The 24,696-nt window shown below is 40.0% G+C and overlaps 1 protein-coding gene across 1 annotated transcript; it reads right to left on the bottom strand.

Annotated features, from left to right (window-relative positions):
* On the bottom strand, positions 1 to 24,146 carry LOC112694398 (GATA zinc finger domain-containing protein 14-like). The gene is made up of 5 exons (XM_025569851.1): positions 24,036 to 24,146; positions 3,339 to 3,417; positions 3,080 to 3,237; positions 2,859 to 2,994; positions 1 to 2,044 (listed from the first exon to the last, which is right to left on the bottom strand). The coding sequence occupies exons 2-5, from the start codon at positions 3,391 to 3,393 to the stop codon at positions 84 to 86; spliced, it is 2,310 nt and encodes a 769-aa protein (XP_025425636.1). The 5' UTR covers positions 3,394 to 3,417; positions 24,036 to 24,146; the 3' UTR covers positions 1 to 83.
* Positions 24,147 to 24,696: the final 550 nt, after the last annotated feature.

Here is a 24,696-nt window from a genome sequence, read left to right as displayed (position 1 = left end):
TTTTTTTTTTTCAACGTAAGCCTACGATTTATTTACAAAAAGTTACACGCGTTTTCGGATCGGAGTGTTATGGCTGTTTATAACTACTGTTTCACGTTTTGAATTCTCGAAAACTCCTCGGGCACCGCGTCGCTGTAATCGTTGTGATTGCTGTCGTCGTAGTACGCGTAATCGTACGAAGAGTCCTTGTCTTTGGTGACGACGGCCTTTTTGGTGGTGCTCGGGGCGGCCGCGAAAGCGGTAGTCCTGGCCACCGCCTGCGTCGTTTGTTGCGCGGTCGTGGGCTGCTGTGTGGTGAACGGCCTCGGCTTCTGCGTGGTGGGCGCCGGCACGATCACCGTGGACTTGGCAACGCCACCGTCCGCCTTGTTGAAGCTGAACCCGACGGACAGCGTGGCGTTTATCGACTTGGGCTTGGGCTGGATCAGAGCGTTCAGGTCGCTCGGCCTCAGGTTGGTGCTGTACGCCGTTTTCAACGTTTCGCCCGCTTCCTCGTTCGTTCTCTGATGGTAACTGTTGTACGGATCAAACTTCGCCTTGAAATCTTTCGAGAAGTGCTCCGTGGTGGACTGGAACTGCGGCTGCAGCGACGTCTGCTGCTGCTGCTGCTGTTGCTGGAACGAGTTCCCCGCGTTGTACGACGTCGGCGTCTGGAACGCGTTTGTGGTCGACTGGTACCCATTGTACTTTTGAGTGGTCGGAGCTACGTTCTGATACTGGCTGTCTGGCTGGAAAGCGTTACCCGATTGGAAAGCGTTTCCCTGTTGGAACCCATTGTTACCCTGCTGCTGTTGCTGGAAGGCATTGGTCTGGTAACTATTTGTGGTCGGGTTCTGATTTTTGAAGTTTTGCACAGTCGTAGACGCTATCCTGTCCGATACGAAGCCCTGGTTATAGTTGTTATTATTTTGTTGGAAGTTCTGATTCACGTTGTTGACGGACTGGAATACTTTATTCGATTGGAAATTGTTGTTGGACGGGATCGCGTTGTTTACTTGGAAATTATTGTTATTGTTTGCCGGGAATGCGTTATTAGCTTGGAAATTGTTATTGTTGGCTTGGAAATTATTGTTGTTGGTTTGGAAATTATTGTTATTGGCTTGGAAATTGTTTTTAGCTTGGAAATTATTGTTGTCGGCTTGGAAATTGTTATTTTTGGCTTGGAAATTATTGTTGTTGGCTTGGAAATTATTGTTGTTGACTTGGAAATTATTGTTGTTGTTATTGGCGGGCACCACATTGATCCGGGTGGATTGAAAGTTGTTATTGCGGTTGGTGGGTGCGATTCGTAGGAAATCATTGTTTTCCGGTAGGTCCGTGTGGGCAATGTTGATCTGCGTGGTCTGGAACGCGTTGTTGTTTGTGGCTCTGGCCGTGGTCGTTTGGAACGAGCTGCTGCTGCTGGTTACCGTCGCAGGTAGCGCAGCGGTGGCGGGTTTCGCCACTTTCTGGTAATCGTACTCGTCCGCTTTGGCCTGCTTGTCCAAGTACGTTTTGTAGTTGACGCGACCGCGGTCCTTGCTCCGGTACGTGGTTGGCTTGTAGCTGGGTTGCCTGACCGTGGTCGTCGTGCTAGCAGCGTTCCACTGAACCGCGGCGGCAGCGGTGGCGGCGGCGGCGGCGGCGGCGGTGGTGGTGGTGGTGGTGGTGGTGCTCGTGGACGACTCCGCGATGGGTTTCTTGCCCGTCAACAGCTTCCTGAACGGCGCCTTCGTGTTCTTCTTGGGCACGTCCTTCGCGGATGGTACCCGCGTGTCATCGTAGTCATCCGGGTTCTCCACGCCGCGGTTCCGGTTGCTGAAGAAGTTGCCGGAGCTGCTGCCGCGCAACAGGTCGTGCTGCAGCCGGCTGTCCGACGAGTCGCTCCGCTGCAGGTAATAGTCGTCGTCGGTCTCCGACACCGCATTGTTCACCGGCACCGACAGCGACGGCCGGCTTCTGGACTTGGGATGCGGTAGGGCCACCGTGTTGGGCGATGCGCTGGACGGTCCCAGTGGTATCGGGGTCGCTTTGCCGGACGTGACGGCCTGAGCTCCGCCGGAACCTGCGAAACCGTCAACACATCAATTACCCACCGCTCGTCGTATTAACACGTTTCCCGCGGTTCAAATAGCGAAACAATCAACCGCGAATGTCAAAATCGCGAGTTCTAAAATAAGCGATCGTGCATAATAGCGAAACTGCAGTTTTTTATCATTTCTATTTCGAACACTATAAATTTTAATATAGTACTTGGATAAGTTTTAAAACTATAATGAATAAATAATATAATGAATATTCTTTAGCAGGAAGCCACACTACTATATGGAAAAATATAGAAATTTATTGATGCAATAAAAAAAATTCGAAATTTAGAATAATTAATACGAGAACAGTATATAATGTTATGGAACAATCAGAGATATAAAAAAAAGTACAAGAACTGTGCTGAAAGACTTTATTTGTTAATTACAAATCATAATACTAATGATAGTAAGAACTTTTTAAATAATACAGCATATAATTTTCACTAAAATTCCTAATTGGTTTTCAAAATTATTATCACTAGATCGTATATTTTCGCCATTAATAATTTGTGGTTATTTTTTCGCTATTTTTACATTCGCGGTTATTTTTTTCGCTATTTTGGCCGGATACCGTTTCCCGCGTCCAGGAACACCACTAAGAGCATTGCGGCGAACGAGGACGCGGTGCTAATGTTTTAAAACTGTTGATGTGCTGCGCACATTTCGAGTCAAACAAACCTATTTGATCATCAACGGGGGAAGGGATTCGATTTTCAACGGTACTTTTTACCTTTTCGAAATTCGAAAGCTTTTACGTGGTGTAACGCGTGAAGAATTAAAATATTTACTCACCAAGCTTGTACAAGTCAAAGTTGTCGCTGTAATACAATGTAGCCGCTTCGCAGTCAATGTTATACCAGTCGTCGCAAATTTGATTCTCTTGATCGAACGCCGTGTCGTTCGGGCAGAGAAACCGGAAATCTTGAAGCTAAAAAAAGAAAAATAAAGTTTTACATTTGGTAACAATTGACAATCAACGCGCAACCACGTCGAGAGAGTTTCTGTATACTCACCCCAGAGCCTACGACATTGACGCAGACGTGGAACATTTGACACGAAGTTTCGGGGTCCGCGTAGTAACCGCCGACGATTTTGTCCTTGCAGCTGAAACTGGTCGGTGGCATTTCATTTTGCTGATAGTTCGGCGGCTTCCTTTGCCCGTACGCCATACCTGTGTCCGAGACAACACAAACACGTATTTACTCAGTTTCGTAACAATAAATTAACGTGCGCGGACATCAAGTGCGTTAGGGTCAATTAAATAATAATTACATGCTAGCAACGTGACAAGCGTCCATGTCTTGACGGCAAACATATTTGACAGCATATGTTACGAACGTACGTGTATTAACTGAAACACGGTAAAAAAAAAAAATAATAAATAAATAAATAAATAACGTCAACGAACAACAAAGTGTTACGCACAAGTGGAAAGGTGAAAGGTAAACGTCGCTTGGCGCGTACCGTGCACGTGCAACGCACATAACGCACACGTTAAGGATATATTTATGTTCGATTTTATCATCGTCTTACGTTCCGACGGCCCTGCGGGCAACTAATTTAACCCTACGAACGTCGTGTCGTAACCTGAAGCCGTCGGCGGTTAGGTTCCGACGACGCGTTACACGACGGCGAATCGATGTACGCGACGATACGGGATCGCCCACGATAATCGTTCCCGTTTACGAACGTTTTCGAGCGCGTAATGAAATCGCTGTCGATTAATAATTTGCGTAACAATAGAACCACCGGGGTGTTGTGCAACAAGCTCGGGCGCATCTTCTGCGGTTGCAGCGCGCCGACGACATACATACGGATCCGCATTAGAACAGGTAGAGCTCTGCCGTTCCGCACGTAAATACACCTGTGTGCATACGCGTGTATGTTTCTCCTACGTTATTCTTATTGTTTTCGTCCGTCCCGATTGCGTCATCGATTCGTATTAATCGCCGCCGCGGTCGAGCTTTCACTCGGAACGACATCCGTGGAAAAAGTTCTCCGACCGCCGCCCCCCTCCCTGTCCCCCACAGTCGGCACCGCTGGATCGAATAGGAGACAGGACTGGAAATATAATCCTACGAAAACGCGCACCGCTGCGAGAAAATCGTTTTTCAAACGTCACGGTCGCCCGGGGTGATAGGGGGGGAGGGCATGCGAAACAAGGTAACCCCCGGCCCGGTGTGTTCACGTTCGTGCGCACGTGCGCGCCGCCGGGTAGAAGAAGACGAAATGTAGAGCAAAACACGCGAGCAATGGCGGATTCGCGACCGCGGCGGTTGTTCAGCGATTCCGAGTCGTATTGTTGCCGACGGATTTGCACCGGTGACGATTGTACGCGTGTTTCGACACACATTTCGAGCGTGAGCGCGATACGGTGTGTCGAAAGAACGAGAAGTCGAGATGAGTTAGACGGGCGCGATTCGCACGGGGTCCCGGATAAGATCAAACCCGCGAGTGGTTGCCCAATAACAACAACGGTAATAATTTTCGCGCGGTATTCACGTGCGGTTTGGGTTACGGGCGCACGGGCTTATCCGGTTCGACGGGGAATCGGATCACGCGAACAATTACGCTGCGCGACCGTGGTCTCCGCGTTACCGCAGCGGGATGATTATCGATCGATCCGATCTCGTCCGTGGTCGAAGCAGTCGTCATATCGTAACCGATTGTAAAATCGTACGCCGTTCTGTACGTTATCTCCAACGGTGGCGGAGGAGACTCGGACGACCAATGGAACGGAGAAAAACGCGTCACGAGAAGTGCCGTGAGAACGCTCGCGTCAGTCACGATCCCGACCTCCAGGGTTAGGATGATGTCGTTCGCGGCTACGCTATAACAACCATGCGCTTATGCGGTAACGCATGCTGCTGCTGCTGTTGTTGTTGTTGTTGTTGTTGTTGTTGTTGTTGTTCGTGGTCCACGAATTGTTTTGACGTATCCGATTCATGACGAAAACGAGAGTTTTGGTCGACGTCGACAACGCGCCACGCGTAATACTTATGCACAGAGAGTTTTACTTAAAAAAAAAAAAATAAATAAATAAAAACCCTTTATCCGTGCGAAACTGACGTGATGATCGTTCGTTATGTTATTATTTTAATTTTAATTCACGAGACGCGTTTTCAACAGTGCGTTCGCGAACAGTAATTGATCTTCAAGAAATCGCGGATTCGCAAAAATCTGCTGTTCGCTACAGATTTTCGGGACGGGAGAGTGATCAGAGCTCTTTGAATTTTACTGTAAGCCTTTTGGAATTATAAATCCTGCACTCCGACCGAGAAATCTACAGGGATTCCGAATGGTCTCTGTATGACTTTAATATGGGTTTTTAAAATTTGATCACGTGCGTCTTTTTTTGGCAAAGTTTTTTTTCGTAATAATGTCTAATCAGAGCTGAATAGATCAGATTTATGAGAATGTCAGCGTCGTAAATCTAATAGAACTTCGATGATTTCAGGGTCGCCAATAAAATGGGTATTATTTATAAAATACTGTTCAAGCGACAACAGTTATTCATTGTAAATATTATGATAAACATATGCCATGAAGTTGATGTACCCCGTATCCCTGATAACCATGTACATGTCATCGCGTGTGTGAATACCTGAATTTGAAGCTTGATTGTGTAAATATACATGATTAGTTCCACACAAACGGGCGGAGGGGGGGGAATAAACTATGTTACCGCTAACAACGTTAACGCACGTTGAAGTGCGTCTCGAACCATTGTGTTCTCTTAACCACCGTCGAAATCAAATAATATCGGCCGGCTCAAGCACGAATTGTCTACGTGTCATCTACCAGCATTATAATGTACTGCAGTCGCGGTGTATCGAAATTACGTTGGTATAACGATTTAACAAAAGCCGCAGTGTTCTATTGTGATTTCTACGGTAAAAGAGGCTTAATTAATATCAGTGCGGGTATATATATGTATATATATATATTTTTTCAAATCAATAGTACGTAATATTATGCATATTTTATATTAGCTTGGGTTGAACTAGGATAATAGGTCTACGTGATGATTGATGATCGTGTTACGCAGATGATTGACGATATAAAGCTGATTTACTCGTAACCGACCGATCACGATTGTGTACACACGTCCGGCTCGTAATAATATGATATACGTCGGTATAAGTATAATAAAACACATGATAATAATATAATCATTACCTCGGGACGATCGATGTCAGTTGATTTAAATTGGCTATTCAATGGTCCACTAGAGGGGACGTTTTAAAATAATTTTCTCTACACAATTGTTAACGTCTTCAAACACGCAGACGACTACATTCAGGGGCGCCGTGTGCAAGAGGGCCGGGGGCTCTAGCCTCCCATGATCTTGATAAGATGGAGTTCAGGCCCCCATTGTTCTCATAATAAAAAAAAAATCAATATTTGTCATATACTCATGTATATCCTCAAAATATAAATTTAATTTATAACAAATTAATTGAGAAAGAAAAAACGTTTTTTCAACATTGATATTAGAGAAAAATTAAACTAGAATCTGAAAACCACCATAACGAATGGCCGAAGGAAGTGAATCACATATTCTTTTTAAGAATTCAAGAAAAATATAATATATTCTTATAAGCTTTATTATTAATCTATTCTACGAGATTGTGTTGTAACATTAGCTTCATTAGGTAGAAGGTTCCAAGAATATGATATTGAACATTTATTGTTAATCGAAAGCTTTATCATTGAGAAAGAAACTTCACATAAAGATATAATTAAATGTTATGCATCCGACTATGATGGTGATAAATGGCCATTACTCGGGAATATATTTTTGGATGAAGCAAAACCAAGGAAATCGCCATTTAAAAATGTTGATAATGTCTTGAAGCTAATGGAAAATAATGATGCACTTTGTCAAATATTACTGGAGTCAAACAAAATATTATGCATAATGTTACTTATACCAGTGTCATCATGTACATTAGAAAGATCTTTTTCTGCCCTTGACAGAATTAAGGTATACATTAAGTACACAATGAATCAAACATGGTTGATTGATATTTCCATTGTTTATGTTCACCGTGATGAAGAAATAAATTTGGAAATTGTTGCGAATCAATTTATTATCATTTCTAAAGTGCGGAAAAACAAGTTTTTAATTCTTGTCTTATGATTTTTCATGATTATTTTTTTTACTATTAAAATGTTATAACATTCAGAACAACCAATAACTATATTTTATTAATTCGAGGTTAGTTAAAGTATATATAACTGTATAGTAAGATTCAAGTAAAACTGTACACGTGATTATAAAATAGAGAACCGTCCATAACATTTTCAAAATCTGTCGCCTCTGACTACATTGATTACATTATAATACTGTATATATCTATGTATGTATATATATATATACATTTTATATGTTATATATCGCGTGTCCTAACATATAAAATGTATTCTCATCACGCACTATGGTAATTTGATGTAAATTGATGAAAATGGACTCTCGTGGGGTTTTATTAGTATGGGTACTGTCGTGTATGGTTCCTTATCCAATACTAGTAATCTATCGTTCAGATACTTAAGTTCTTAATGTACATTTACCTATATGGTTAAAACTAAAATTAATTTTAAGTGAAGACAAATATATTTTTATTCGTGAGAAAGGCATAATATTAAAATTATATTTATTAAAAAAAAAAAATAATAATAATAATATGTTGTGTGGTTCCGTAAACTCGTACTTCGTTTATTACAGTTAAATATCATATGTCTTATGGAATATTTAAATAAATCGTCAGGCTTATACAAATACGTTTTTTATGAAGTACCCAAACAACAAAAAACCTACGAAGTTAAGAAGCTATAATTGTATTTACTTTAAATCGAAACATCAAGTAAAAGTGAACTTGAAAATATTTATTCAATATATCGTGCAAACTGAAAATAAAGACCCCGTAATCTTATCCGGGAGCTAATCAAACAACAGGAGTAACAGTACCCAACCGTCTAATTACACTTACGGTCGTAGTTGGGAAAAGTGATTAGCTCGGCACGTTTTGAACGCGTAGAAATATTTTTCAAACCGTTATCTGTATGTAAAAACGATTACGTTTAATATTTGTTCGCACTTTCGGGCGAGGGATGGGGGTTTTCGACCTCGTAGAAGAAAAAAAAAAAATGTTGAAAACGCACAAATCGCTTGATAAGAAGGTACGGAGAAAAATAACGTTAATTCGTGTCTCGTACCTCGTGCGTGTTCGTTAATGATATTATGAATGTATCGCTTATATTTTAGACAGATTTAAGCTCTGCCCTTGGAAAAGTTTGAAAACACGTCACTGCGTGCGCGCTCGTAAACCCTCGCGGGTACGTTACCGTCAATTATTATCGTACGCTCGATCACACGTCGTAGCCGTCGCAGCCGAACATAACGTCGTGTGGGTACGAACGCACGTTGACGGCAATAACGTGTACGATTATGCGCTGCGGCCTGGCCGCAGATGTGCGCTTTCACCCACGACAGTCTTGTCGCGATGACGTTCTGTTGTTTCGTCCGTGCGCGTGTTTTCACGCGCGTCGCACCGGTGTAAAACAGCAGAAAAACGAACCGTTACCGTGCCCCACGATCGCGCTGGTATATTAACATCGTAATTGATACGGTAGCACAGCCGTATCGACGTTTACTCGGTTTTCATCGATCGAATTGTACGCGCGACGTGCCCTAAGTGATTGATCGCTTAGATCGTAGGTGCCCAAGGCGCGCGCCGCGATGTTTGCATAAGGGCGCCGCGCCGTCACGAAACACTGTCGGGTCTAACATTTTCCTTATGACTTAGAGAAGGGCGCCCTGAAAAAAACCTTAAATCAAAAAGGGCGAAAAAGTTTGGGAAGCACTGACTTAGATGATTTAACCGTTTAGAATCGACGACCGACCCGGCGGAAGCATAACAATACCATTGCAATGATTTATCGATCGTGTGTGCGCGCGTACCAGCCGATGTTCCGAAACGCTGCAGCACTGGATCGCGTAGGCACTTCTGATGTTCTTCGTGTACAGGTATTATCGACACTTAACAGCGATATCGCGGATTTCTCGAAAATCCGCTGGGCACATAGCTCAGGTTGTTCGTATGCGGACAGGTTCCGGTTAAAAGTTAGGTAAACCTCGTAACCAATACTCACGTGATCAGCTTTAATTAGACGCATTTGTTCATTACGTTTTGTAAAAAATCGTATTACGTTTAACCGGGAGTGCGATCCGAAGTTCGTGGAGTACTGCAGATAAAGAAAACCTGTTAAACGTTGTTTTTCTATGATTTTTATCGGTAGGACCGACTGAAGAGGCGCGCGAAGCGTACGAGAACGCGCCGGGACCGGGTTTACCATCGATCTTGCACGTTTTGTAATAAACAACAATTGTAAGTGATATTTTTGACTCGGAAGTCGATGGCCCTATGCTAACGAGAAGCAAACCACCCAAGTTTTGACACACAGGTTAGCAGCATATTATAATTGTATACGTTTGTACGCTATTGTATTATTATGTGCTATACCTAACCTAACCTAACCCTCAACATCTACGTACTATAAACCAGTTTATTATCAACTCACATAAATCCCCTTATAAAGAACACGTTTTGTCGCCCCCTAACTGAAAACCCATAACAACGTCTACAACGAAATCGAGCCGTGTTACAATAAAATGTCTTATACATATTATGAATGAATTGAATAAAAAATTTTACTAGGGCATTGCCAATGAGCTTTTTCCCCGATCAAGTTACTCGTGCCAGTTATATTCGTCATTCGGTGTGTGAAACCACGTTTAAGTATAAACAATAAGGATTACTTATTTGCTTTGAATTTCATGACATCACGAATGTGGGTTTTGATTCGGTAATTATTGGATATTACATTGTAATCATTGTACTCGTACAGCGTGGAAGAGAAAATAATAACGAATAAAAAGTCCATACATCAATGAGTAGAATGTGAACGGTGCGCAGATAGAAATTATATTATCACAACACGCAAATTATAATATTATTCGACGAAAAAATTAAATTGGTTTTCGATGATGTTGAGCAAATTATGAAGACACGATCAATTCGTATAATCGATTTGTTTAGTAATACAGTGATATCTGTTCATGATCGACAAGTCTTGCGTCCAATACCAACCTTGGATGATTTTGAAACAAAATAGTCACATAGTCGGAAAGATTTGCGTTTTATGAAAAATGTATTACGTTTCGTGTGCCGCATCATATCATTTGGAAATAACTTCAGCAAAGATTTCTATGCATTTCAACGAAGTTTAATAGAAAAAAGAATAAACGAACATCATTCGTTGTGTAATGTTTGCATATACGAGTAAATATAAAACACGTAAAAACTTGTATGTATAAGCAAATAAGCAAAGGCAACAACAGTAAAATCTACGATGCTTGTCGTGATATAATACATTTTAAAAAATATTGTACTCTCATTCAGTACGAATTGGAGAAAACGGTTCATACGTGTAGTTTATGCGGTCATCGATCAACCATAATCCATATACATCGAAAGTATATATCATATATATGTATGTTACCGGCAATACGGATACTTCAGGTATTTTGCAAAATGCCTAGGCATTATGCAAATTGCTGACCTATTTTAGGCAATATAAATAAAACAATAATTCAATAATTACAAAATACCGGATTGTTTATATTGCCGGTAACATGTATATTTATATTATAATATTCTTATTTTCATTGATACGTTTTTTCATAACTAATATTTAATAATTTTTTATACATTTTTTATACATTTCATGTTATTTTATTATTACACATAGCACGTGATACTAAACGTTTGAATATAACTTATGGCTAAATGTTTGACAACACTATGTGCTGTCTCACCGGCTAATACGTTAAATATTACGAACACAACGATTGTAGTATGTGGAATAAATTGTTTTTTAATGGATAGTTAACATATTTTATTGAGATTATATGTTTACATGTATCGTATATTAAGGGTTTTAAAATATTTGTACGTGAAAAAAACATTTGTAAATTATTTAAAGAGAACATTAAATTGTACAATGGAAATAATGTTGACTTTCTCCTAGGAATTTTATGTACGACAATAATTATCGACATATATTAATTTTATTGGCTTATAAAACATAGTATAAATAATTAAATTAAAAATATTTTTACAATTCCGAAAACATTATTGCTTTTTTAATTTCAACGGTAGTTATTTATGAGTTTATAACGCATAAAAAGTATATTCGTTTTTGCTGCTTAAGGTTAGGTTATGTCAATTTTTCAAATAAAACACAGCAAGTTTATATTTTTATATATATTAAAAATATGGTGTAAGTGACATTTATCGAAGTATTTATTTACATAAGTGATTTATGTATAGGCTTATCTTAATTTTGATACCTACTATTCATTTCGTCAACATAAATGCGATTACGATTTACCATCGTGTTAAGAATTTAATTTTCATTGTTTTTTGGAGTTATGATAATAAAAACTTTTATTGTCTGTAAAATTTGCCTTTTCACCGTGATCAAAGAAATATTAATATGTCAGTCGGTAAAAACATGTTAGTAATTTTGTTTACAGGTCATCCGATCCAGACGGTCGAGCATAAAAAAGTCTTTTTTCTTTTTATTTATTTACACAGAACATAAATAAAGATTTTACTATTCTTGTGGCCTTATACAATTTAGTGAATTATTATTTAATGATAGTGTTACATGATTTCAGTTTGCTGTTGGTTCGATCACATTACGCAACATAATACATCGCATGTCCGCATGTACACATACAATAATACATTTTGCCGATCGAACCAAAACGTATGTATTATGTACATATAATATACCATATACAACTCAGTATTTTTTTGTTTTGTACACATTTTGCTTGGATAAATATTAAACCGAAAAAGTATTTATAAAAAGACGTTTTTTCATATTAAATGATTAAAGTCAGCTACGACTATAATGTTTATCTAAATAATTCAGTCGTATCTATCGTCGTAGGAATAATTTATATAATCGTATATCTAGTGGTAGTTTGAACTTTTGTTTACTTCAATCCAAGTAATGTCTTAACACCAAATTTGTTTATGATTCAATTTTAATTATATGTGAAACGAGTTTTTAAATTTGATGACCGATAGTAGTAATTTAAATTTAGTTAATATTATTATTAATAAAAAGTGCGTGTGTGTATGCAATGAATGTTTTATATATATTTTCGTGATATGTTGAACGTTTTGTTATAAAATATGATAACAATAAAAATAAAAAACACCGGTCAAGTGGTAAACGTGGTAGTTCTTTGGTATCCTTCGTAGTCATACGATGATATCTAGAAATAAGTTTTTGTGCATCTATATTGGAATAATTAATCGGAACTCGGTGCCGAGGAACACGACAGAAGAAAAATACATAAAGAGCTGCTCGTAAAAATTATCACTTTCACTGCAACAATGAGCGTGCGTGTGAAGGAGCCGCGGAAAATAGATGTTACTGTTTGGCGTGTTTATAAATAAGATCGCAATTAAATGTGCAGAACGCGCGCACGCGGTTGTGAAATACATTCCGGGGTTTGATTGCTCAACGGTATTTCTCACATTAAGAAGTCGCGGAGAGATGATCCTGGGTAAGGACCGAGCGCCGTCATAGAACGTCATTTATACGTGTGCACTCTCGCACGTTTATTATTTAATAACGTCCTGCGTTTGAGGACAACCTTCGTCACGGGACCAATTCGATCACGGGGGTGTGCTCTCAATGCGGCGTACGATTTTTAATTAAAATATTTCTTTAAATATTTTAATTCAAATTGTATTCCTCCGCCCAAATTGTTCCGTGTCGATTGTAATAGTTTTTATAATATATATATATATATGTACTTGTATACATATATTCGTGTATACTATCGCGTAGACGCACATCTCCATTATGTTGGCGTTTTTTATACGATTTTATTTTTTTTAACCTTTTCCACCTGCGTACGTATGATTATAGGGAATCACGAACGGGTCATAATGCTGTATAATTGAGGCTTTGTATATTATCTGTATTATTTGTATCAAGGCCAGTCACGTAACCGAACGCGTGCGATTTGATCCGAATAAAACCCGAAAACCGTGTAACACATTGACGACAATGTAGCATCTATTGTTTAGACAGCCGTCGTGTCGACAACGCCTCCTCTCGCGCCTGTACAATAATCGTAATAACGCATGCAGCCGACTTTGTCGAGGACCTTACGACCGTCTCGTTCGCATATAATATATGCGCATGTGCCTTTTCTATTTTTCTATTCATTTTGTTTTCAAGCGACGCGTACGTACGCACAAATATATCGAAACCGTACGGCTCGCGCTCGTCCCTTACACACCGCTGAAAACAACTTCTTTGGACACACCGATAATGTAAATCGCTTTTCATCGCAACAACAGTGGATTTTCGGGCGATTTTATCGTTGTTTACGTCTACTTATATTTTCTCGAGTGGTTACATCCCCCGACATGTCTAATGAGTCCCGTCTGCCGCCTGTGAAATAATATCCACCACTCGTACCAAGTCGAAACGAAGTTTGTGCCCTAACCAAGTTTTTGTACACCACTAGCGGAGCAAACCGGACGAATACCATTTCAATTCGGGTTTTCGAACAGTCATATATTAGCATAGTGTTCTAGGAGTTGATTGAAGTTGATCGAACCCAAACAGTGTTGGTTGACAGACAGGTCCATAACGCTTTTCCACGCCCTGAACAATAAACACAACTACGCCTGTGAGTATTACATGACGATGGTGTGGCTCGTTTGATGTCATTGCTCCACGAATAGCCCACGGGTCACATCGATTGTTTCATTGTAGCTCGGCTATCATGATCATCGTCATGTCATCTCAGCGTTTTAGACTAAATCATTCGCAGGCAACCTATTTATATATCGCTTAGGCCACGGACGCAGCTTTCATTGCGAACGGCACTCGAGCGGTTGTAAATAGCACTGTGCTGTATACTCGGTAATAGTACACTCAAGTAATTAGTAGTATTCCGTAGAAAAACGGTAAAAAAAAATAAATAAATAAAAAAAACGTTTAAATTTTCCAAGGTCCTCTCGTACCGTGCGATCTTTAACATTTTCCACAGATGGTTGCGGGTATTTTCGTCCTAAAATACGTGTTATTATTGTAATTATATTAATAGTGAGTACTGTTATTGCCACAGACTCATATTATATTATTATTGTTGTCGTTACGCTGTTAATGTAAAATTTCGAGCTTAAAATGTTCATCACGCATCTTGGTGACGTGTCTTTTATGATTTTTGTTTGAAACGGTGTACAGTGTCGTTTTCCAGACCCGTTTCATTATTCCACTATGGTTTTTCATCCGTCACGCGCGAAATTGTTGTTTTCGATCGGATATATGCTGATGAGCAGCGCCAATTTCGTGTCCGTCGCCTTTTATGGAGCTGTTTTTTTTTTTTCAGGGAAAGTTTGTCAGTTGTCTGCAGTGTCTTCAGACACTTATATACGTCTTCGTGCGTGCATGTATCTGTGCAGTAGAACATGCAAGTACGTATGACTCGACTATGCCTTCGTGCGCCACGCAAGTAAAATACACATTTGAATACGAAAAACTATGCGCACTATACATCTTAGCCTATTCGATCCCCTGAGATTTGATTACGAATGAATGACAAAGTACAAACATAGTATTATTTAAATGTTATTCAATACGCATTTGAAAAGTGTAAGATTAATGAGCAGAACTATTATTCTATTAACTCGCTCTGAACTCGTCGGATATAGGTTTACCGTATCTATCGAGTTTATCCGAATAATTCCAAAAGCGATTTACCATTACGATTCACTGTTGTTTGTTACTACGTAGGACACGTGTAGAAATCGATTTTTTCGAATAAGATCCACGACCGTCGTTCGATAAGTTCGTAATCAGTTCACACCCCTACAGGTAAACGAGCGGTTGCATAACTCCCTCGCTCTGTCGGTCCAGAGAAATTTTTATTTTGGATTTCGGGCGGCGCTTTATTTTGAGCCGTTTTCCCGTGGTGTTATCGCAATCCCATGTACCGGTGGTGTGCGACGAATGAACAGCGCCGCGTTAAGCTATGTACCCGCCCCGGGGCAAATTAAAATATGCCGCCCTTAAGAAAATGTCAATTCAAAACCGTATACACAACGCTATCGATTACAGTCGGTAACGTATTAACGGGCAGGACAGAAGTGTACCGTGCAAGAGCAATACGTTTACAAATTAATAATATCTATGTTATGTACCTCTATATTTTAAACAGCACGTTATTACTTATATTTAAAATGTATAACGATAAGTAAGACGTGAGACTGCCGAATGTGACAAGGCATAATCGGCTAGAACAAGTTCTTAATTCTTATCGCCTTGTAACGTGCAGCGGTAGTAGAGCGCGGCTTTTTCGTGGTATTCACCAACGAAATCATACACGCATCGCAGTGTTATACGGTCGTACAAGAAAATTCATAATCATATATTTTTTATTTCATGTCGATCGTAAAAAATTTCGCCACCCCGGGGCAATTTCTTCCCTCTTGCCCCCCCCCCCCAACATCCCAATTAAACGCGGCTCTGCGAACGCGGTATACTCTTCGCTGCGGACGGACGTCTGTTTTCCGCGCGAAACCGCAACGAGGCGACGACGTAGCGCCTCGGCCTTCGGTCGGGACCGGCGCGAGATATCTGTTGCAAGAACCGACCGCCGTTCGAAGAGAAAGGAAGGTCACGCGTTATCCGCTACCGCTATGTGGGAGCATCGTTAGGTACGCGACCGATGATGACACACGCGGCCCTATCGTCACGATGCGACTGACGACAACCGGTCGGGTAGCGATCGTCAAGAGGACGACGCCGCGACCAGGTCGTCACCGTTTTGTTGGGGCGAGTCGCATTGCGGATCCGATTTCGCGCGCTAGAAACGTTTGAGTACCTAATAAACCGCCGACCTGCCGTGTCGAACACGCGGGGCTCACACGTCGGTTTTCTACGATTTCTTCGGTTACAAGTGTATTTTTTTTTTATTTTTTTTTTTTAAATCGTTGTACTCCACATTTCGATCCCGTAAAACATTTGAAAAAAAAAAACCGCCTCGACCTTCGAACCGTTGATAATATTCTTCACTTCGAGTTTCGACAACAGGTCGGCTTACTCCGACGTGTCGGCCGACAACACTTCAAGATCAGAACCGCTGAACGTGGATTTACGTATAGACGAGTAGTATTTTGTGATACGGAGAGACATTGTTGTCGGTATGCACACGCGATGGGTCGTTGCTAACGTGGTCGTGGATCGAAAAGTGCGGTGCACAACAGTCGTCTCCCGGCATCTGGTTAGGTTACTTTTTCCACGTTCGAATTGCTTCCCGTAACAAGCTATATCATTTGACATCGATTTAGATATTTCGATATTTATCGATATTGGAAATCGGTAGCGATTGTTAGTGTACTGCTACAAAACTAGTTCTGAATTCTAAACTTGTGATCCAAAGCAATGTGTGGGGGCGTGCGAAACAATAATTCAGCGACCTACACGAAATGGATAATGCTTACATGCGTTTGAGCATAATAGTGATAAAAGTGATATGAACAGATATTTAAACAAATGTACCGGATGCAATTCAAGTATCCCCGAAAAGTGAACTACGACCGATCGATGTGCATGTATTCTAACTTCAATGAATGCGCGTCAAAATATTCATATGCATTAACCATTGTTACTTTGGAAGTAGGGCGTACCATAAAATACCGCGAAAGGTCATTGTTCGTGGTTCTATTAATTTCCCAAGACGTACAAGCATAAAAAAACAGAAAGCGCAAAAATTTGTTCAACAGAAAACTATTTCGTTCTTCGTATACTTGTATAATTTTTGAACGAAACAAATAATTTTGTTTTGAAATGATAAAAGAATAATATTCATTATTTCTGTAACTTAGATAATAGATGTTCTAAATTGTTCTCGAAAATGTTGTAAACATTTTTAACGAAATCGTTTTATTACGTGCGATTTGCATAGTCGTATGAAAAAAAAACAAAAAAACGTTGAATCTAGTTTCGTTAAAAGTATATTTCGAATTCAATCGCTGTGATCGTTGCTCGAAACATACACAATATCACGATGATCACTGCAATGGTCTACGATAAATGCCTTCTGTTGTGTTGTTTATTATCCTGCGCGCAGCAGACGAAAGATGAAAGCGATGTCGTTTTATTCGTCGGTTCGTCTCATGCGACTCAAACGCATAGGCGGTTTGACATTTTTCAGTTGGTGGTTCAAGCATAGTTAATACCACCCACCCACCTACCAAAAAGTTATAAAAGGTACAAAAATGTACCTAATTTCTATTAAATTACCAATTGCATATTACCTACCGCTGCCAGTTGCCAAGACCAAGTACCCATATATTAAAATGACACCCATCCCAAACTTTTTAGTAGTTCAGTGAACCACAAAATTCATGATCAAGCCGCCTCTGCTCAAACGTGTAGCCAATGTTAAATTTTAGGCCGCTAATTTCTACAGCCTACAACTCATGATTAAACGCGCCATAAATAATGCGTATGTGACATTTGTTCACATCGACAAGTTCGCAAAACTAACGGAATACCGTTCGCAGCCGGTGCTCGTCAAAAGTCGTTTCCGCGACGCCTCCGCGTAAGAAAACGTTTTACGGCAAACCGTTTCGCCAGCGGACCCGTTGCGAATCGCGTGAAAAATGATACAGCCGTTGCGTTCTCGTTAGGCGCAAAAGACGCCAAGCGCTCTCGGATGATCGTTATTTCGCCGAAGGTTTCCATATTACGAGTCAAAAGTGACCGCAGTGCTGCGCTTCGAACGGTGCAAACGCTACAAACGGTCTCACGCGTCACGGACGTTATCGGTAAGAATAAACATGAGACGCGAACGGAAAGCGAACACGTCTCGCTGCGGTGATAAACCTGGTGACGCGTGGGAACGCGGTGGCGTAACCGGGATTGTTAAACAAAGGAGAGGCTAAACACTTTTTGGGCAGGTCAGGTTAGGCTTTGAGAGTTCACTCGTGGCCCCCATCCCCACCACCGAATTCAAAAACGTGTTTCCGGTATTTTAAAATAGTTATTAAACTATTAAACTAAATATTTAATTTAATTGAACTTCGGCGGTCATAAAACGAAAGTGTTGGACGAGGGTCAACGTTGCGTTTACGACAATCACCGAAAAAGATAGTAGTAATAACGGTAGAAGTAATACGCTTATATGTTTACCGACGACAAACGCCCGTTGTATCGTACGTATCGGACGAAGAACACTGGCAGGCAGAGCCGTACCGAGCCGTTTCTTATCCTAAGTTAAAATTGAAACGATGCGCCCCTCCCCCTAGGTTGTAGGGTTGTCACACTCAAAGCTTTTAACATGTATAATATGATTCGGAATAATCTGAAAAATTGTAATTGGGTTTCTCGCAAAACAAGAAATAAAACTATTCTTAAAATAAATAAATTATTTAATATTTTCGCGCCCCCCAGCTTCAGGCGCGCAGGGCAAGTGCCTCGCTCGTCTCACCCTGGTTACGGTTCCGGTTGTCAGGTAACGTGTAGTGGTATCGGTCGCGGACCGGGTCTGGATCTTACGACCGCGTAACGTTCTATTATCGGTGTTGCGTGCGCACGATCTTCTGACATTATGCCGTCGTGAACTTCCAAATGAACTTCCTGGACCGCGGGCGCCTCCAACGCCAATCGGAATGTCTGCCGTTTACGTAACGATGAAAACGGACGCGCAATCGTCTTCGCGGGAACAACGTGTACGCAATCATCGCGCGTTCTCCTTCCGCGCGCAGTGCCGCGACCTTTGCCCCGGCGGCTTTCGATTTCGTCTCTCTCTCTCTCTCTCTCTCTGCTCTGCGCAAATCCTTCGGCGAAAAGGTGCGATCGACAACTCACGCTGTTCGTGTACACTTGTTCGGTTACTTGGACGAGGTGACGAACAATATATTATTATTAATAGCCACTGCGCGTTTGACCCCCACCCTCGAGGCCGTGACCTACCGACTGACTTGCACCTAGAGCTGATTTTTTTTCCTACGTGAACCTTCTACGCGCGTATAAACAATAATAATATAATAACTATGGCTTTCTCTTATTTTCCTCTAATGACTGCCGCAGAACCGTCCGCGAGTCTTTCCGGAAGAAAGTACGTGTGCGCGTGCGTGTGTCTAAAAATATGTATACACTCGCGGCACACGTGTGTATTTTTTCGATGTAATAGTCCACGAGAAGGCGAACGGACTGAAAAATAGGAAAGAAACCGACGAGTCATCCGTACCGTTAACACGTAATTAATGATTTGGACGAATAGTTTTTTTTTTTTTTTAATAGAAAAATGTCCCCGCGACTAAGTTTCTCCGCGTTCGTTAATAATAATAATAATAATAATAATAATAATAATAATATGCATATATTATTTCGTTTTCCGATACCTAAAAGTACACGTCACGTCGTAATGCGTCTTCGTGGCCATTACGCGGTTCTAAAAAGCACATGTTTCGTCGAGCAATCGGTGACAAGCGATAGTAAGGTGACTTACGCACGCTCTCTTATGGAAGTATTTGGTATTAACCAGGCCCGTACTGGCTGCTCTTATGGGACGGTTACGAAAATATTTTAGGGCGCCTTAATTTTTGTTATTTAATCCTTCACGTTACCAATGGCACAATAGATTACAGGTTAAAGAATCATAATTCAGGTTTAACGCTTGTCTTCGCAAAAATATAAACGTTTTTCAATGGCGTATTACTGAAGACCATCGGGTTATTACTCGATAATGAGAAACAATGGATATCTCTCCAAAATCTTAATGTAGCGGTCATTTTTCTGGGCGCATCGTGCATCGTAATTATCATGGGCATCTGCACGGTCGCCCGGCGGGCCAGTACGGGCCCGATACTAACAGTAAGGTGTTTGCAGCGTTACGATTTTTGCTATTATTTGTTTATCGGATTATAACTTTCGTATCGTTTTGGAGTACGTCGAACGAAACAATTCTAGATTTCGAAACCAAAATACCGAACTCGACGCTTTGAAACGCATTTCATTTAGCGTGTTCCAAAAAACTGTTAAGCTTGCGATTACAGATAAACAATACACATACGGTGTGTTATCTTTCGTCGGGTAATGTTTCATTGCGAAACGCATAATCAAGGCCGTATCTGGAGTGTCCAGGGTGTTTGGACCCCCCCCCCCACCGAAATTTCTTCAATATTTTACGAACGTTTAAAATATTTATTTATTTTTAATACCAACATAAATATTTTCAGTCAAAAATGACTTAAGCTCCAATTAATCATTGACTGCTTTTAATTTTATAATCATAATATCATACGAAAATATGATGTTCATTTTAATAAAAGTAGATTAAATATTTTTCTGTCTTATTTTTAACCAAACGTCAAAAGCTAAAATCTAAATTCAATAAAACTAAAATACACATGTTTTGGACCCCCCCTCCCCCGAAAATAATTTCTAGATACGACCTCGCGCAGAATATCGTGTGGTAACCGGCGCACGAACACAACATTCCTTACGCATATTTTCGCACGAATGCCAATCATTCGTCAAAGGTACACCTTTACCGACAGTTTTTAATCACATCGCTTTTAGCACGCCATTATCTATTGTAGACCCGTTATATTGTAAACCTTCTCCGCATGTTTCAGATATAGCGTATACAAATAATATACATATAATAAATATATTTGTACGTTGTGTATGTAAACACGGTGACGTAACGCGTTAATTCAGTCGGCATGATTGCGTACTTATATATATACATATACATGCACGTAGGTCAAATACGAGAACAATAGGATTCACGAATAGTTGTGCGCATCGTTTACCGTGGACATTAGACGAAGACGCAGGATCCGTATCGAAGGAGAAAGTATCGGGCGAATTTTTATTACACCGATTATAATGCTTGCGCACGAAGGATAAATTCTTAACTTGCACGATGGGCGCGTATGATAAATACGTACATTTGTATATATAGTGTTGTAGGTACAACGAGTGTAATTCCGTCGTAGATTCAATACGGACAATTTCGATTCGCAGCGAATCGTGTTGATTTTATTCGATTCAGTGAATCGATGTGTTATTCCAACCGACGATCCTGTCGAACACCGGCGGACGTATGTGATGTTCGTGAAGACCCGTACAGACGCTACGAGAAATTTTAAAACGAACGCAATAACGTTCATCATCATCTAAAGGCCTTGCCTTGTTGCCATAAGTCTCTATCATTTGCCATGTTTTTCAATTTTGAATAGGTTGCGACTTCCACGAGATGTTCGAGGTCTTGGATATATGATGTTCTTGGGCGTCCTCTAGGCCTTTCCCCCAAGATCTTTCCTTTGAAGATATTTTTCATGAGTGTGTTATACATGAATAGGTGCTCTATTAATTCCGTTTTCCTTTTTAATATACGTTTTATCATATTCCTTTTTTTCTCTTACATCTTTTAATACTTGCTCATTTGTTTTCTTTTAGACCAATGATATTTTGTTCATTTTTTTCCAAATCCACATTTCCATTGCTTCTAAATGGTCCTTTTCATTTTTCCTGATAGTCCAAGTTTCACATCCGTATAGTAACACACTCCACGCAAATGTTTTAATGAATTTTTTCTTTTGCATAATGTTATCAGCTCCAATATCGTGTACTACGTGAGTCTTTTATGGATTTATAACATTTTTATATATATTACGGTTTGAGGTTTCTCCGAACAATATCAGTACATATAATACACGTAATGCGATTATTGGTATACTAGGATCGTTGCCACATTCGATTGTAACGATTAAAAGAAATAGTTCCTCTCGACTGAATTATGCATTTATTTGTTTTGCATTTTATTGCATCACGTAAACGAAAAAACTGCGATGTCTGAATAATCTTCAAACCAGTTTCATTATTTATGAACCCATCCAACAGGAAACGAATCTGCAAATAATATATAACATAGGTATTGTTCGCGCGTATATGACGGTCGACGACTTTCGGAATGTGCCGATATTATTTTAATACATTACTTTGATGATATCATAATATATCATTTTATTGAAGTGTATTGCCTATGTCGAATACTCATGACTAATGTTATTTAATATAGTTTATTGACTTCTAAAAATAATGATTGATATTAAATACGATTGATTTAAAAAATTATTGTGTAATCGGTCCGTATGTAAGGTCTTAAAGAGAAGAACGTAGTTTAACGTAGAACGCTTATTTATTTTATACGTATATCATCGTTGTATCAAAAGCAACATAATGTGTACTTAAGTAAGTACTTCAAGAATATATAAATATATATATATAAGACTACCCAGACGTATAACTACGTTGAAAATACTTTTCTCGTCTCACTTAGAATTTGAAAAAAAAAAAAAAAAACAGGACAATAATCTAATCGTAGATTATTCGTATCAACACAACGCGTTGCAACGGTTAACTGAAATTCTATTTATTAAAAAAAGATGAACTGGTATTTATTCTCCCACGATTAACACTGTGTACATGAAGTATACATACAACTACGAATTAGAATTGTAAAAAAAAAAAAAAAAATCATGGTTTTTCCTGTTACATCATGACTGTCCACGTGTTAGATTTACATGTTAAGCGGATAGTGAACGAAGAAAGTCGAGGATCGATGGTGCGCAGTAGTATTTATATAATAAGCAATATTTGAATCAAAAATAATACCTATAGTAACAATAAGTAATACTTATCAAATACACTTTTCTTGTTAACCCGCGTGATTCCCAACAAACCGAGATGTGACGGAAATCAATTATTTCGAGTGACGGGGTGAAAAAAAAAAATGATTTTAGAATTAAAATATGTTTGTGACTTTCTACTGCCACGCCGTTTTCTAGCCGTTACAGTTCGGTTTAGTTGTATCCTGTGCGCGTCGCAAGTTCGGACGGGAAACGTTTACAAGAATGGATTACGTACGTGCACAATACCGGTAGCATACACTACTACTACACCAGTAATTAATCGTTCACTGTTATTACATAAACGTAACGCGTATATTATGCGTACAAAAAAAAAAAAAAAAAAACACGTATATTATTTACGCGGGATTATTATCTGTTCTCAGATCGCTGCGCGAGCTGAGCCGTCGGACCGGTATTGACCGGTCGCCAGACCCCGGTTACAGTTTGTAGTGTCATCCGGGAGGGGAAAAAAAAAATCTAAAAAAATAATTCACACGAGACCAGTATTTCTGGTGTTCCGATCGGGACGCGCATAGTGTTCTTCGCTGTATCTACTTAATGTACTCGCGCGTTCCGTACAGCCGCCCAAGAGTCGACCGCGATAAACATAATTATGTAACCGCATGATGATCTCGCAATGTTTAACACACAATATTATGCCCGGCACGGCCGACGAAAAAATGTCACAAACATCGTTGTTTCGTTTACATAAATAATTCATCGTCGTAATACATGGTCGCGGAACGTATGATTTTTTTTCCCCTCTAAAAACCACACCGTCCGACCGATTTGCGGTCGATCGACAAGTCCGGTCCGGTCCGGCAGGAGAATATATTAAATTTTTAATTCGTTTTATTTGGCCGATTACGTCGTGCGATTGATGCTGCGTTATGGTTTTTCGTAAGCGACAAAAAAAAAAAAAAAAAAAAAAAAAAATCGGTTTTCACTTTAACCAACGAATACATCTGCACGAAGAATAAGATAAAATGTAAAGTTTAAATAATGTGTTGTTTTGAAGAGTACCGAATTATTTTTTATAAAAATCTCGTAAGTGTCGACGTTAAACATGCTACTCGAATTTTCGCGTCGGAAACACTTAAAACTACATAAAATTTATAAAACCATACGGATTCGATGCGTATAGTAGTCGACTTACCTGTGCGGATCCTTCAGCTTTAGCGACGATTGTGCATTTGTAATCTCACCCGTCAGCGCGCACGTACTGAAGATCGTTTGGGTAAAAGTGATGTGCACAAGGGTTCCTGAAACCTTCTTCTTCTTCTTCTTCTTCTATTTGTTCTCCTCCGGTGTTCCCACTGCGCTGCCGTTTCCACCACTCTCCTAGACGGTCGCGGCGACGGGGCCGAACGTCTTCGGCCCGTCTCAACGGTTGGTCTGCATAACATTAATAACAATCGTACGTACGGCTTGCCCACGTCGAACCGTTTAACGTAAACGTCATTATGTATTTGATTAAACATTTGATCTTTTTTCCCATCGTTTTCCCTACACGTGTATACGTGTTTGTGTGTGCATACTACAGTGCACTTGCTTGCGCGTTACCTAATAAACCGCGATCGCGGTATTGTCGAAGAACGCGTGTGACCACTTTTGCAATATTGTTATTATCGTTTAAATGCTGATCAATATTCTTAATGTTATCCGTTGCGTACACGCAATAGTTTAAAATCAATTTATTCTCTTAAATTTTTATTGTACTCCTTCTATATTAGTATTGAATTGTGAATTTTTTTTTTAAATTGTATTCTTTACTTTATCTTATTATTTTTTTTTTTTTTTATTCTCTCTTTTATGTT

The sequence above is a fragment of the Sipha flava genome, unplaced genomic scaffold (genome assembly GCF_003268045.1).
Source record: "Sipha flava isolate LNK unplaced genomic scaffold, YSA_version1 128_pilon_pilon, whole genome shotgun sequence".
NCBI classification, from domain to species: Eukaryota; Metazoa; Arthropoda; class Insecta; order Hemiptera; family Aphididae; genus Sipha; species Sipha flava.
This window is presented reverse-complemented; position numbering and strand designations above follow the sequence as displayed.